Source organism: Scophthalmus maximus, chromosome 12 (genome assembly GCF_022379125.1).
Source record: "Scophthalmus maximus strain ysfricsl-2021 chromosome 12, ASM2237912v1, whole genome shotgun sequence".
In the NCBI taxonomy this organism is placed as follows: Eukaryota; Metazoa; Chordata; class Actinopteri; order Pleuronectiformes; family Scophthalmidae; genus Scophthalmus; species Scophthalmus maximus.
The window spans coordinates 11,942,099-11,957,871 of NC_061526.1; the positions used below are offsets into that span (position 1 = coordinate 11,942,099).

Sequence of the window (15,773 nt, forward strand, 5' to 3'; positions counted from 1 at the left end):
CAAGACTGAACAGCGTTTCCTCAACATATATAGCTCTGTAGCGGAATGATGGGTGCGGGCCATGCTGGGGGAATGGCTGAAGGCGGTGTCTGTGTAGCTGTGCCATCACATAGTTACAGAAGTGCTGACGCCGCGTAAAAAAACCTCCTTCCGAATACAGGCTGTGTGTGTTTGTATGTGCACCGTTTTGACAATTTTACGGTACTTACAAAGCCCCTAGACCTTATTTATTACGTCAAAAGCCAGGAAATCTCAATTTTGACAATATGGGACCATTAAGATTTCAAAGCACAATTGAGTTTCTGCCCTTCCTGCATTCGTGACCTTGTTTTTACCCATTTGATTCGGGATGAACCTCTTTGGAGGAAAGCCCCTCTGGGTGTCCTGGCTTCACAACAGAGGATGCACTTCCTGCGGCAGCTGAAAAAAAATCAACCGGCCGAGGACAATGATGGCGCACTTCTACACGGCCCTCATTGAGTCCAATATCACCTCCTCCATCACCGGCTGGTACGCTGCTGCCATTGCCAAGGACAAGGGCACACTGCAGCGTATCATTCGCTCTGCAGGGAAGGTGATCGGCTGCAAACTGCCATCCCTTCTTGACCTGTACTCCTCCAGGACTCTTGAGGCGTGAAGGTAAGATTGCGGCTGACCCTTCCCACCCTGGACGCGATCTGTTGTAACACTCCCCCCTGCGGTCCATCAGGACCAAAACATCACGCCACAAGAATAGCTTCTTCCCCTCTGCAGCCGGTCTTATCAACAAGGTCAGAGACCCCCACTGACACTGACTTTTGGCACACCTTCTTTTGAACATCCTGTACAGCTGTAAATCTCAGCAACACATTGCACAACTTGTCATATTGCACCTTCTTATAGCGTTTTACTTTTTATCTATGAAATTGTTTATTCTACCTTTTGCTTCAGTAATTGCTTTTCTTTGTGCTTACAGTACTAAAGCAAATTTCTTGCATGTGAGAACCTACTTGGCAAACACGATTCTGATTCTCTGTCTGCCACGCAACAGTGGTAGCATTTGCAGTGGCAGTTTAAAATATCAGGGCTTGGGTCATTTTTCCTGATCTTCCAATTTGGTGTTGGCGATGAGGAAAGTATAACACTGGTTTTAAGGGATAGTTCAGTGATTTTGAAGTGGGGTTGTATAAGTTACTTATGCATAGTTAATATGTTACCTTATGGTGATGGTGATCAGCGATGTCTCACGCCAGCGAAGAGAATAACTGATCACTCCGCAAATCAGCTGCAGTGAAAAAATATATCCTTTAGCGTACAACTGAACGGATGTATTTTTTTTAAGGTAACGTTTAAAAATGTGGCGAAAAATACCTTTTTCACTACTTCCACTTCTCCTCAAAACTCCCTGAAAATGACATCTAGCAGCCTAACACCATCTCCATAAAGTAACATATTAACTAACATATTAACAGAGGGCCACTGTGGACATGTGTTATTGGGTGCAAATATAGTGTACTTGTAATGTACTGGTTTAGGCCCAAGCGGGAGACACACGTAGCTATGTTGGTAATCAGCTTTATTGTTCACAAACTGCCGGCGGGCAGACAACGCCGATGGAACTGTCCCGGTGGATGACACCAACCAGGAAACTGTCAGTACACAGGCAAGGCTCGGAGTCGGGTGTAGACGGCAGAGGTCTTTACCGGGATCGAGGCGAGACGGGAAGGCCGGGGGCAGCAGGCAGAGGTCTTCTCCGGGGTTCTGGCGAAGCGGGGAAAACAGGGACAAAGGCAGGGTCGTGACCAGGGCTGAGTCGATACCGGGAAGTCGGGGGCAGAACCAGAGTCGATACCGGGAGATCCGTCCGTGGGTTATCGCTGGAAAGTCTGACATAAGAGTACAAAGAACAATCTGGCGGTGAGTGAATGAGTGAGAGGAGGCTATATATACGGACCTGCTTGGTGATGAGCTGCAGCTGCGGGGCCAGGTGAGGTGCTGAGGTGGGTGTAGCTGGTTGCTCGTGCGGGACAGAGGGGAGGTGACGTGGGAACCTAGTGGGCACGAAGGTGAGCTGACTGTGACAGTACCAATGAAAGCACATCACTGCACCACTCGTAGCCTTTGGGTGGGTTTATGGCACAATAACCTAAGGAGTGATGTTGAATTTAATCCATCATCGCCTCATTGTTGTTCTAATTTAGCAGCAGTGGCATTCATCGTAGCAATGGGAGCAGCTGTAGTTGTAGTAAGAGTTAATAGCGGTAATGGCAGTATAGTGATAGAGCAGCAGGATTTAATTCCAAGTGTGGTCCAAAAGCACACAGGCATTTAATCTCCTCTGTGCCCAATATGAATGTAGTAATTTACCGACTATCCATAATTCATTTGCTAGAGACGTATAATGGATGTGTGGGTTGTATCTTAATACGTGAAAACATTTGAGACAATGGGACCATGTAGAAAATTGTTCCCACTTTTTTTTAATTATTATTATTGATAAATATCTCTTACCTGTACAGTCAAACACAAAAAGCTGACAGTTTGCTCCAAAGAAAGTGCATGTGGAAATGCTTGCTCCCTCCAGACGTTGAGTTTCATGAGCGCATTACAGTAACTACTACCTTCAGTCACTCCGTGGCGGACTCTTCATTCTTCAAGCTGCGCTACTTTAAAAAGTTGGTGTGGATCTCGACAATGTCTTTGTGGAACCGCAACACAGTTGTCAGCACACACGGCTGTAAAATCGTGTCAAACGTTCTTACAAGATGCATCAAAAATGAATGACGCACATTCCCCTCGAAAAAAATAAATGGCATGTATGATAAATAAAGTGCTACAAGTGCAGCCGTTTGGAGCATGTGCATCCCCAAAGGAATTTGATCCTATATCCTAGTAATGCTGGTGACATGCATAGCAAAAAGGCACTACTTGCCTTAGCATTTGTTTAATTTTTCATCACAAACAAAACCACTTGGAGTGATGAAATATTATTGACACTATAAATAATTTAACATATAAATAACTAAAATAAGAGGGTTTTTACATTTTATGGGCTGCCTACTGAAATGGACGTCTTGTTCTGCAGAGTACAGAGGGAAAAAGGAGAACACAGACTCACTCACAACCACTAGAGTTACAGCATAATGTACCATATACGAGTTTTATAATAACTGTGAAAAGCTTCCGCTTGCTGATAAATTGGCTGCCTCAGTCAGGTGGGGAACAGGTTTCAGTTGTACAATATGTACATCCGGCTGGGATATGTCACGCTTTCAAGATGTTCCTTCTTTGTGACATCTAATTCTCCTCTCAATAATAGTAATAAGAATTCTCTCCTCTCTTCTCGGAGAGACTGCAAAGATGAGTTGTTTGGTTCGCCTGTGCAAGGTCATCTCATCTTTGCCATGCCGGGACAGTCGGCGATTAGCCGAAGGCAGTCTCAGGGGGGTCAGAGTCGCAATATTTAGGGTTACATTTTGCAAGACACACTGCAATCAATACAGAACATACTCAGACAGTGTGTTACTATGGAGTAAGCCATTCTGTTTGCGGGATGACGACATTATTCTGAGAGAGCTAAAAACACCCACCGGGACCGCAGTGATGGCCCCAAAGGCCCATTTCCTGCCGGGTTGCCAATCAGAGGAGTGGCTAATCAGGGGAATTGGCCTGCACCTCAGTTGATTCGACTGCCAGGTTCCTGAGCAGTCAGTCTCTCTCTCCTCTCTCTCCTCTTTGGGACATTTGGTTTGGTTGGACTTTTTTTCAACTATACATGTCAATGCATCCTTACACTGCTGACACTTCTGATAACTGAAGGTTGAGTTGATTTAGTTTTGTTAAATAAATAAAATGTTACTTTATTGAGTCATGTGTGGTGTCCACGTGTGAGCTGGGTAGTGCCCCCGGGGTTAGACAGGTTTTTGGGACACCATGCACTGACCACTTGTTGATCTGTGTAACGAACCAGAAATCTCCTCAACGTTGAGCTCCTTTTCACAAATACTTCTGCTTGAGACATCCACGGTCTCACATCTTCCTGATTAAGCCGCATCGATTGGGAAGGCTGCTCCATACTTCAAACCCAGTTGACTGTAGTAGAGCTGAGGTACTGGATGGTCAAAGTGTCAGGTCCTTGGCTCAAGCAACAAATGACCTGAATGTAAAACCGCGCAAAATGCAACAATAAATAAAATGTCATTAAAAGTCACAGGTAGTTTGTCAAATACCAAGTTCCCACTAGACAATTTCAATCTGATCGCCGACAAATTCTGGAGGCTCGCCAACAAAAACCTTCAATCGGAGGAAAATCAGCATTAAATCTGTGCTCGCAAATCGGTACTCCACCACTCTTTGTGAACTACCAAGGACGTGATCAAAGTGATTCGCCGATGTCTTGAGCCCTAATCTTTCAGTGTGAACTGTGCTGTGACTGGCACCGGTGACTGAAAGCCTCCCGATTATAAGACAGCAAGTTGTGTAATATGAGCGGTACAGCGATCTTACGACTTACGAAATTCGTATAGTGTGTCCGAGCTTTAAAATGCAAAGTATTTTGCGCCGTTTTCTTTCCTCAACACTTTCTGCAACTGATGTTTTTTCATGGAGCGCAAAAGTTATAATCAAAGCACCCGAACATAAGTTAGTAAGCTTAAAATAATGAAAGTGCTTGAGACAAAAACGGCAAGAGCTCCGGCGAGAGGCGCAGCAGAATGGATGCTTCATCAACTAATGTGCTTCAGCGTACGGAGCAATATCAGAGTGAGTGGAGGAGGCAGACAGAGGAGGGAATGTGATTCAGTGCCGTGAGAGTGATGTGAGCCACTGGAGGGATGAGTGTTCGGCGCACAATAATATAGACAGGAATTCTAATGTTATGACTGCACATTACAGCCAGCCTAACCGTGATATTGTCAACATGTAGCTACGACGCGCTTTTCAACAGCAATTTGACAACGGCGAGTCCGTACGAGGTGGCGTGATTATGAGCTCATGCCGTTAAAATGTGCAGTAGCAAATACAAAAGTCGAACCCTTGTATTGTGCCTTTTTTTGATGCTGCGTACTGTAGGCACTGTTGGATAACTCAGTGAATGTTACACCTCAGTGGGATTCACAGCCTAAACACAGCACATAACCCGTGAAACTGAACTGATCTTTTTTAAAGCGGACATGTCATTGATGATTTGCCGCTCTCGCACAGCTCTTGAGCCTGCTCCTATCAGGTAAATATCACACAAACATGAAACTTATTCAGTGAGAAAAAGAAGCAGAAAAAGGAAGGTCAGGTACCGGGGCTAATGACTGCCATTATTAAAGCGAGATAATATGTGATCAGACACTAACGGCTGAGAGAGCCTGCAAGGACACAGTTGATTTAGGGTTGGAAGTTTTGCTTTCGTTCAATTGGAGAACTTTTGGAACATTTGTCAGAAACTTGACTTTAAATTTTAACTTGACTCTAAATTACAATCTACACAGAAATATGTATTGTTAGCAGCGGGTGTCATTTACCTTTTTTTCTCCTTCTTTGGGTTGTTGTATCGGTGATCTTAAGTTGCTCTTTACATATTTACTACCTCTGTCTACGCTGTAACATCAATTTTACGTTGGCATATCAGGGACATAGTTGGTAAAAAAAGGACTTACCTAGACTTTGGTGGGACATATTAAATTAGTAATAATAATAATATGAAATGTTTTGAACAACACATAAAGGATGTTTAATGTTTTGCGCCGCTGCTTCACTGTAGAGCTGTGTGCAGCGCTCTTTGCCCCACCGTGGCTCTCTCTCTCTCTCTCACACACACACACACACACACACAAACATTGGCCGTCTGTCACAGTCTGACAGACCATTGGTGTCCAGTTATCTTGGCATGCGGGCAGGATTCAATATAAACTAAGCCGATACTGCGTTCTCTGTGCTCGTTCATCCATGCGTAGTGTTCTCATTAGGCAGACAGACCTCGTCTTTGCCCTGCTCTGCCTCGTCCCATGCGTTTGAAAGAAAGAAAAAAGTTCATTAACCCTCTGAGGTCAAAGTCACAAATTATTTTTACATGGAAGACTATAGGCGACTTTTCAATCATTTTTAGTGATAATGAAGTGCTTGTGATTAAACATAATTTTTTCACCGTATGAAACATGTCCATAGATAAAAAAAGATAGACGCTTGGATTTTGATTTAAGTTGATAGCGGGTTATTATGAACATCTGAGGTCATTAGATTGATTGGGGAGGCTTTGGGCTGTTTGTTCCTTTTCCCAAAATAGCTTGCTTCAGTCTCAGCCACCGAGGAACTGGTTCAAGGTGAAAGCTTCCTGGATGCTGCTGCACAACGGCATCGCCAGATGCCCAGTGGCTGCTGTGTAACTTCTCAGTTAGGAATACGCGCGCGCGCACACACACACACACACACACACCAACTCTTTCACATTTACAATAAGTGGTATAGATCAGGGCATGTCAGTGCATGTGCTGTGATGGTGACTACCTGGTGAATATCTTATTTATACACAAAGCAAAATACTGACGGTAGACATTTCCCATTTCTCCCTCTCTCTCTCTCTCTCTCTCTGACACACACACACACACTGGCAGGCTAAAATCACGAGTATTTCCTTATTTGCTAAATTTGATTGCAATGTAGCTACTATGGATTCTCTGTTGATGCAGCCTTTGCTTTATCTGTTTCGTTAGCTGAACTAGAAAAATATAAATGCCTTAAGGATTTTCGGACCACCACAAAACAATGGTGGCAATGACAGCTTTGCCCTTACAATTGTCTGATGGAATATTTCAGAGCGGACGTGGGGGTCACAGTCTGGACAGGATGGGAGCTGCTACCCGTATCTTCAACCTGTTATTAGGCCGTATCATCTGTCCTCTTTCATACTGTGGGAATGTGTGTGAGAGAGAATTACTGTATAAGAAGAACTTTCTTTTCAAAGTGAGGACTTTCGAGTTGCGTTGAGGATTACGATTGAGGGCAGTTTGGGTGAAAGGACTCGACAAGGATTAAAGTTTAAATGTAGGCATTTGCCTTACGTGCAGTGAACTTGAATTTCTTCTTCTTGATAATTGTGAGCAGAAACAAATCAAAACAAACACCAAGGGCACATGTACCAATTTAAAATATTTGTCTTGGCTTGAAAGGAATGTCAAACAGTGACTGTCGCAAGTGACAGACTTGAGTAAAGTTGATCAGTGAACGAGAAGACACAGCCCGAAGACGAAGAAAGGAGACATTTTTAATGAGATGGTGGAAACACCAGGAGAACGAGGAAAGGAGAGGAAAACGGAGATGGACTCGTCAGCTGTGTTGCCCCGGCAACTGCAGCCAGGGAACAGCAGGAGTGTTTTATTTTCATGTTGTTGATGATCCAGGATGTGACATCAGGGCCTCGCCGTCTAATGTCTGTTTGTGTGCAAATAGTCTGCCATGCAGCATGCATGTGGCACACTCGTTATCTGAAATACGGAACAAAGCAGCGGGAGCCTTGACATTTAAAGGAGGCGTGTTTCGGCAAACCATCTGCGCTGGTGCACAGGTTGCGAGGGGCAGGGAGCACGTGTGTCGGACACCTGGCATTCAGTCTGTTCCGTACAAGCCTCTGAGGAATGCAAATATTCCATATGAGGATGATGGATGGAAAAACGTACCTGAACTCAGAGGCATTTGAGCTATAGAGGGAATCACACGATGTGTGTTTGTTTTGAAGCTTGAGTGGACCACTTTCTACGCTTGAAGCTACAGATGCTTAAACTTTCAGAAAACGATATTAGTCAGATACGCAAGACCTTATAATATATAATAAGACAATATATTATCGGATATAATAAACAACAAAGTGGGGAAAGTGCGAATGAAGATTCAAATCACATTTTAACCTCATGAAAATAAGCATAAGTAAAACATGTTTGTATTAATTTGTGACTGCATTAATAGCAAAATCTTCTTTTCCTCTCAGGTGCAGAGAGTAATACATCGTTCCACTTTGAAACAAACTGGTAACTGCATCTTAGTTGGGCAGCAGCTTCTTTAAAATGATTTAGTGATCACAAATATGAAAGAAATGCAAACAGCTAGCACGGTTGACTGGTGCAGGACACTGCAGTGGAAATATAACCAGTTTGTCATAGTAAAGACTAAATGAAATCTAAATGCATGTTTGTTTTTTTGTCGTACGTGTGCTGCCATCTTACGATTTTGGAATCTTTGGAAGCAGTAGTGATCGTGGAGTGGAGCCGCAGTATCAAGGTCCTGCTGATACGCCCGTTCAACCAATCACGAGTCAGTCTCAGCTGTCAATCATGAAGCCTCACTCAGTATTTTCGATGTCGTATCCACGAACAGCGAGGGGACAGGGTTTAAGACCTATACTACAGCCAGCCTCAAGGCGGCGATATAGAGTAGATGACTTAGCTTCGCTTTTGGGGACTTGTCATGTCGTCCATCTTTATACATACAGTCTATGGTGCCACCATGTTCAGCAGCTACAGCAGCAAACTTTGTCTGCGGTCAATGTTGCGGCTATAAAACGAGAGCAATGAGCTGAAGGACGCTAACATGCTCTGTAGAGGGGAACTGAAGAGATGGAAGATAAATCTCTCTGGGTGTGGGTAACTCTTTGTACCTCGGCCATTTGGTAAAACAAAAAAATTTACGAATACAGCTGTAAAGTGAAAAAAAGAAGAATACACGAATGTGAGGAAAAGAAGGTGACTTTTCGGAGTTCGTGCGCATAAATTTAGGTATCTGGGTTTAGCCAGCCCACAAAAAAAAGAAAAGAAATCCAGGTGTTTTAGACATAGGGTGAAAAGAGGAGCTGCAGGAATGAGCAGTATGAGAACACTGATGCCTTTTCTGAACATAAGAGCATGTAAATCTTTTTTAAGTGGCAACCCACATTAAAAGTATGAACCTGAATATGAAAAAACTGCAATAAGGTGACAGGCCTGTCCTCTCCACATAAATAACACCACCCTTCTTTCTTTTACGCCTCGCACTAACACTGTTGCGCCACACCGCAGCTGAACCACAGCGAGTGCACATGAGTGCCGAGCTACCAAAATGAGGGATGTGGGGAAAATGTCAGATATTATCCTCTGACAGCCTTACGTAACTCTTGTTTCGTGTGTCAGGGGTAATCCTCTTAGAGAGGAGAAGAGTCCCCTTAATAGGAAACAAAACACCGTTTGTGTCCTGTCCCCTGCTTTTAGTAATCAAATTGGAGTTGGTGCGGAGGCCAAGTCACCGGAGTAATCCGCGCTGAAGGACAAGCCTCAACACTCAATTAATGATTATTTGTGTGTTAAAAAATGACCAGGCGTCAGATAAACAGATGTGTTTGGGTATTAAAAATGCATCTGCGAAGATGTCCAACACCATGCTGTAGTGATTGTCATCATGTTGAACATGCATGCCAATGTGTCAAAAGGTCTGGGAGTTGCAGAAGGTGATGCAAATGCACCTATACGCTAAAATATCCAATATGGAGTTTTATGTTGAAAACCATGATTTATTTTTTCCCAGCTTTCCAGTCAGAAAGCTCATAAAAGTGTCTCGAAGGCATGCAGCAGGGCTGCGTTTGGTCATAAATCACAGCTCAGCGAGGATGATTATAAAAGCTTATCTACAGCGGGAGTGATAACAAGCTGTTTACCCACTGAGGGCCCAGCGTCATGGTCGTTGGACGTTTCCCTCAAATCATTGATTTCAATGAAACAAGTGACATAAAGGGACAGTTGCACAAATGCTCACCATGCTGAATTCACTCAAAAATGTTAATAAACCTTCCAACTTGTATTATTCGAGGCTTCACCAGGCCAAAGTGATTATAACACAGTGAGGAGTTGACAAAGACGTCTGCTTCTTCAGTGCAACTCAGCTCTCTACTCCCCTCTGGTGGTGTTGTCAAAGATACACTTTTATCTGTTTTTCTGTGTGTGTGTGTGTGTGTGTGTGTGTGTGTCTACCCTCGCTCTCTTTTACTCCCTCCCATTATATCTCTCTCGTCCTCTCCTATCTGTCCAAAATGTCCAAATGAGTGTTAACATTCAGGAATACAGGCTTCAGCTTTAGGTATAGTATCAGTGCAAAACTTTCTTTTTACCTGGCTTGGGCATTTTGGGAAAACAAACTCACTCCACTTCCTAAATGTTTCATGTGTTGTTGTTTTTTTGTGATTTTTCTGTGCGCCATTTAATTTCTTTCTGGATGAATACGAATATAAATATATAATGTAAAAACGTAAAATGTACTGGAGTTGTCTTCACTGGATTGTTTTTTTTCTTCTTTCCCTTTTGATGATGGTTGAATGTAAAACTATCAAATGATTTTACTTGTATAACCTTATCATGTCCATCCACAATTCCAATCCATAAATTATGTAATAATTACAGAAATGTCCTTAAAAGAAAAATTCCATAGTAAATATGTAATAATTGGTAACTACAATTCATGTTTGTTGAGTTGTATTCTTACCTTAAAACCATATTTCAGATATTTATCTGTTCAGCTAACCTAATGTGCACTGATTAAGACAATTTGAGTTAAACTATGAATAAAAATATGAATTAATAAAATACAGACCAGTAAAACAGAGCTACCATTTTTTGATTCTCACACACACACACACATACAAACACAAACACACATACACACACACATGCGCTGTCAAGATAAAGTCAAATCTCTTTACAATAAATAATTTTTATTACTGCAGTTATCAATCTAAGTTCAAATGCATTTCCAATGTAAGCAAACTGTGGACACAGCCACAGCTTGGATATAATAGACTCTTAACTTGTATTTTCATTGCACTACAGCAGAGCAGAGGGCCTGACATTCATTATCATTAATATCTCTATTTACAATAAAGCAAAAATGTGAACTCCTCAGACAAGGAGAAATGTAAACAGGGTTTTGTCATTCAGTAAGCTCAGCAGAGTTATTTTCACGTTCTGAAAGAAGAAATCCGTAAAAGTCGAGCCTTGCTTGAAACCTATATTCAGGATCTGAAGACATACGCTGTGTGGCCGAAACCATCCAGAGAGAGAAAGAAAAAAAAAAAACAAAACATGTTGCAAAACCTGCTGCCGAATGTTCAAGAGCGAGACACACTCAAGAGGGCTCCGGGGCCACTGCGACGCTGCTGGGTGCAGGTCATCAGCTGTCCACTTGGAGGTGCTGGTCTGACGTGGCAGAAGCAGGAGGGAAGTATGAGGGTCCAGTATCATGCAGGAAACCCAGCACTCTTCGCTTTCTTTTCACTGTGCATGGAAAAACCAAACTCCAGCTGAAAAACCTGGGAATGAGAGGAACTTGATGGTGAGTCCTTGGAAATAAGTATTGTTAACATTTTTATTTAATTTATTTTCATGTTTTTCTTCCATTTTCTATAGTCTTGCCTACCATTACTGCCATGCTTTCTCTCCTTTGATTCAGTTTGATTTAGGCCATTTAAAAAAAACAAAACCCCAAAAGAACCCTTCATCATTATTTTATCGAGATTTCAGTGACTTTAACATTTAAGTCTATGTCCTTATTTGGATATTTCCAGTTCAAGCTATTGGTGGATTGAGCCTAGAGCGACTTAAAGTGAATGGATTGGCGGCGAATCGCTTCATCTGTCACACGCATTCACATTCGTACCCTGCCGGGAAGAGCCGTCAGAAACGATTTAGGGGGTTAAGGGTCTTGCCCAAGGACACAATGGGCATGCAGGCGAACCCTTTCTCTTGGTATCTTAATTACTGCTGCTCTTCCTGTGTGGAGCTTCCCATTCTCACGCGGCAGGTGGAGTTTTGATCGACACCGGTGGCACATGCACCATTAGAAACTCTTAGTGACTCTTAAATAGGTCCCTCATTTCAGACAGAGGAAGGCTCCAGCTGTTTCCAGCTGACTGGTTTATTGAGAAAACGCACTGAGGCTTAAACTACAGTACATGTCCCCGGTAAAAAAGTTCACCTCCTCACCAGGTGGTGGGCCTAACAAGACGACAGTGCTGCAGTGTGTAGCTGGTTAGTCCTAATATTATATACAGGTATACAGCAATATATAATATAAGATATATATGTAAGTTAAGTGCAATGGGTACTGAACTAGAAAAAACTGTTGCTAACCAGTTATGTGATCATTTACACAGGAATAGTCTGCTTGAAGACTTTCAGTCAGGTTTCAGAAAACATCATAGTACAGAAACAGCACTACTGAAGGTTACCAACGACCTTCTCATGGCCTCAGACAGTGGATATGTTTCTATTCTCGTCCTTTTAGATCTTAGTGCTGCATTTGATACCATCGATCACAAAATTCTGTTACAGAGACTAGAACACACTGGGATTAAAGGAACAGCACTAGAATGGTTTAAGTCCTACTTATCTGATAGATTTCAGTTTGTTAACGTTAATAACAAATCTTCCGTTCATACAAAAGTGAGACATGGAGTACCACAAGGTTCTGTACTGGGACCGATACTTTTCACTCTATATATGCTTCCTTTAGGCAATATTATAAGAAAACGCCACATCAATTTCCATTGCTACGCTGATGATACCCAGCTGTATTTATCTATAAAGCCAGATGAAACTAATCAGGTAGACAAACTTCTGGATTGTCTTAAAGACATAAAGGCCTGGATGACTTATAATTTTTTACTTCTAAATTCAGAAAAAACTGAGGTCATTATACTCGGCCCTAAACACCTCACAGAAACATTATCTGATCATATAGTTACTTTGGATGGCATTACCTTGGCCTCCAGCTCTACTGTGAGAAACCTTGGAGTTACCTTTGACCAGGACATGTCCTTTGACTCACACATAAAACAAGTCTCTAGGACAGCCTTCTTTCACCTGCGCAATATCAAGAACATTAGAAACATCCTCTCTCAAAAGGATGCTGAAAAACTAGTCCATGCTTTTGTTACTTCTAGACTGGACTACTGTAATTCATTACTGCTAGGATGCCCCAATAAGTCTGTGAAAAGCCTCCAGCTAATCCAAAATGCCGCAGCTCGAGTTCTGACAGGAACTAGAAAAAGAGATCATATTTCTCCAGTGTTAGAATCTCTGCATTGGCTTCCTGTAAAATTCAGAATAGAATTCAAAATACTGCTCCTAACCTACAAAGCCCTTAATAATCAAGCTCCATCATATCTTACAGAGCTCCTAGTTTCATATTATCCCAATAGATCACTTCGCTCTGTAAATGCAGGATTACTTGTGGTTCCCAGAGTCTGTAAAAGTAGAATGGGAGGCAGAGCCTTCAGCCACCAGGCTCCTCTCATCTGGAACCAGCTCCCAGTTTGTGTCAGGGATGCAGATACCCTGTCTACATTTAAAGTTAAACTTAAAACCTTCCTTTTTGATAAAGCTTATAGTTAGAACTGCTCAGGTGTTTAATAAACCATTTCTTTATTATGCTGTTATAGGCCTAGACTGCTGGGGGAACTTATATCATGAGCATCTTTCTCCCTCTCCCGTTCTCTCCTTCTCCCTCTTTCTCTCCCTTTATATCTCTCTCCTTCTCCCACCTTTTTCAATCTCTCTCTCTCTCTCTCTCTCTGCCCCCATGTATCTACATTACATGTCACTAACTCTGTTTTCTCTCTCCCCTAGTAGATCTGACCCCAGAGCTGCAGGATCCAAACCCGTCGTTATTATTATTACTATCATTATTATTAATAACATCATTGTATTTGTAAGTATCAGTTTTCACTAATTATAAGTATCAGTCTGGTAGAAATTAAAGCAACTGTTATACTACCCCCCCATCCCCCGATATGTTTACAGTACATGTCACTAACCCTGTTTGTGTTTTCTATCTCTCCTAGTGCATCTCTTACCCCAGAGCTGCAGGACCCAAACCCGTCATTATTATTGCTATTATTAATATTAATATTAATATCATCACTAATAATAACAACAACATAATTGTATTTTTTAATCATAAGTATCAGTCTGGTAGAGATTACAGCGGCGGTTGTACAACTGTCCTCTCTCTCTCTTCTCTCCTACTGTCTCGCCTCCCACCCTCTTTCTGCCCACCTCTCCTCTCTTCCTCCTCTCTCTCCTCACCCCAACCGGTCGAGACAGATGACCGCCCACAACTGAGTCTGGTTCTGTCAGAGATTTCTTCATGTTAAAAGGGAGTTTTTTCTCTCCACCGTCGCCAAGTGCTTTGCTCATTGTGGGATTTGTTGGGTTTTCCCTGTAATATTGTAATATTGACCTCACTATGTAAAGTGCCTTGAGACAATGTATGTTGTGATATGGCGCTATACAAATAAAATTGAATTGAATTGAATTGAACTAGGAAGATGGCCTTTTGTGTTTTTGGCTTTGGAAAGGGCCAGAAACCTCCCCGCCCCAGCACTCTCCGAACTGTTTACAGCCACCTCAACATGTGGAGAGATCCCAACCTTGACTGACCTGCCATGTCCGGTTACGGTTGCTAAGCTATGATTGGATAATCCCTGTTCCGGGGGAGAGGTTTAGCTGACTTTAAGTTCCCCTTTCGTTTAACACTGTAAATAAAAGCCCAGACAAGGTAATGGAACAGAGTTGAATAAAAATTTCCTGTACAAACTGTATTTTTTTCCAAACGTCTGGTTGCACCAGCGTGGCGTGTTCAGGGCCATTCCTTGTGGTGGGCCCGAACTTTCTTCTTCTTCTCGTTCTTCTCCTTCTGCAGTCTCTCCAGCTCAGCCTCATACATCATCTCCTGGATAAGGTATTTCTCCCTACGCATGCGGTCCCGCAGGTCCTTGGGAAGGTCTGGGATCAGGTACGCGATCAGGGTTTTGATGGCGAAGACCATGTGCTGCAAAGAACAAAAAAACTGAGAAAAAGTTATCACAAACATCGGAGATATATTCTGAACTGCATCTTTAGAGCGACAAGCAGCGGAAAGATAGCAAACAGGGAATTCTCACTGCTGGGACTGTTGGGTTTCTCTTTTCTATGTAAGTACGACAGAGTATTGGAAAAAAAAATTGGAGACTGAGAATAAAGTCATGAATTTCAGAGAATAAAGTTGTTATATTACGAGAATAATGACGTTATTTTAAGTTGAAATATTCTGAGAATAAAGTTGTAATTCTATGAGAATAAAGTCGTAAAGTTGTCAGAAGAGCAGTCCCATTCGTTAAAATGAGGAACGTGGAGAAACTTTGTGAAGCTGTACTTCAGTCTAGGTTCAAAGAGCAAAAGCGTTTAATAAACGTTTAACGTGAATGACATGATATTAACGGTCCTGTTGTCAGTGTGGCACAACACCAGAGAAAGTTGTTGCCAGGGCTCATGCCTGGGTCCTGGGTTGCTGTTTATTTTTGGAATGTATAGTAAAATTACTTTATTCTCAGAATATCAGGACTTTAAGTCACACTTCAATTTTCTTTCTTCAATCGGGCCCTTAAACTCTTTCGTAATGTTAGTGCCTTGAGATATATGTTGTGATTTGGTGCTTCACAAATAAAATTGGATTGAATTGAATTACTTTAAAAGGGAAACATGAGTAGGCCTCAGTCGGTTAGACCTGCATTCATTCATTGCTATTATAAAGTTGATAGGGTGGACATGGAGCAACATTAACATTCCTCACAAAAAAAATCCATGTCATTTGATCTGGCTATTGAAACTAATTTGTATTCACTTACATAGTCTAAATCAAGTGTCTCCACAGATAGACGGCATGAATTTCAAGATGACACATCTGCCAAATTGAACCTTGCAGTTTGTCCTGATGTAACTCTAAAACCATACCCAGCAATCAAAAGGCCTTTT

The 15,773-nt window shown here is 42.2% G+C and overlaps 1 protein-coding gene across 4 annotated transcripts in view; it reads right to left on the reverse strand.

Annotated features, from left to right (window-relative positions):
* Positions 1-10,675: 10,675 nt before the first annotated feature.
* Positions 10,676-15,773, reverse strand: part of LOC118317943 (anoctamin-4) — a 50,932-nt gene continuing 45,834 nt past the window's right edge. For all 4 annotated transcript variants that reach the window (XM_035647131.2, XM_035647125.2, XM_035647148.2 and 1 more), the window contains 2 exons: positions 14,578-14,811; positions 10,676-11,290 (listed from right to left, as the gene is read on the reverse strand). In XM_035647131.2, the coding sequence (XP_035503024.1) occupies positions 14,620-14,811 (192 nt within the window). In that variant the 3' untranslated portion in view covers positions 10,676-11,290; positions 14,578-14,619. The remainder of the gene's footprint in view (positions 11,291-14,577; positions 14,812-15,773) is intronic.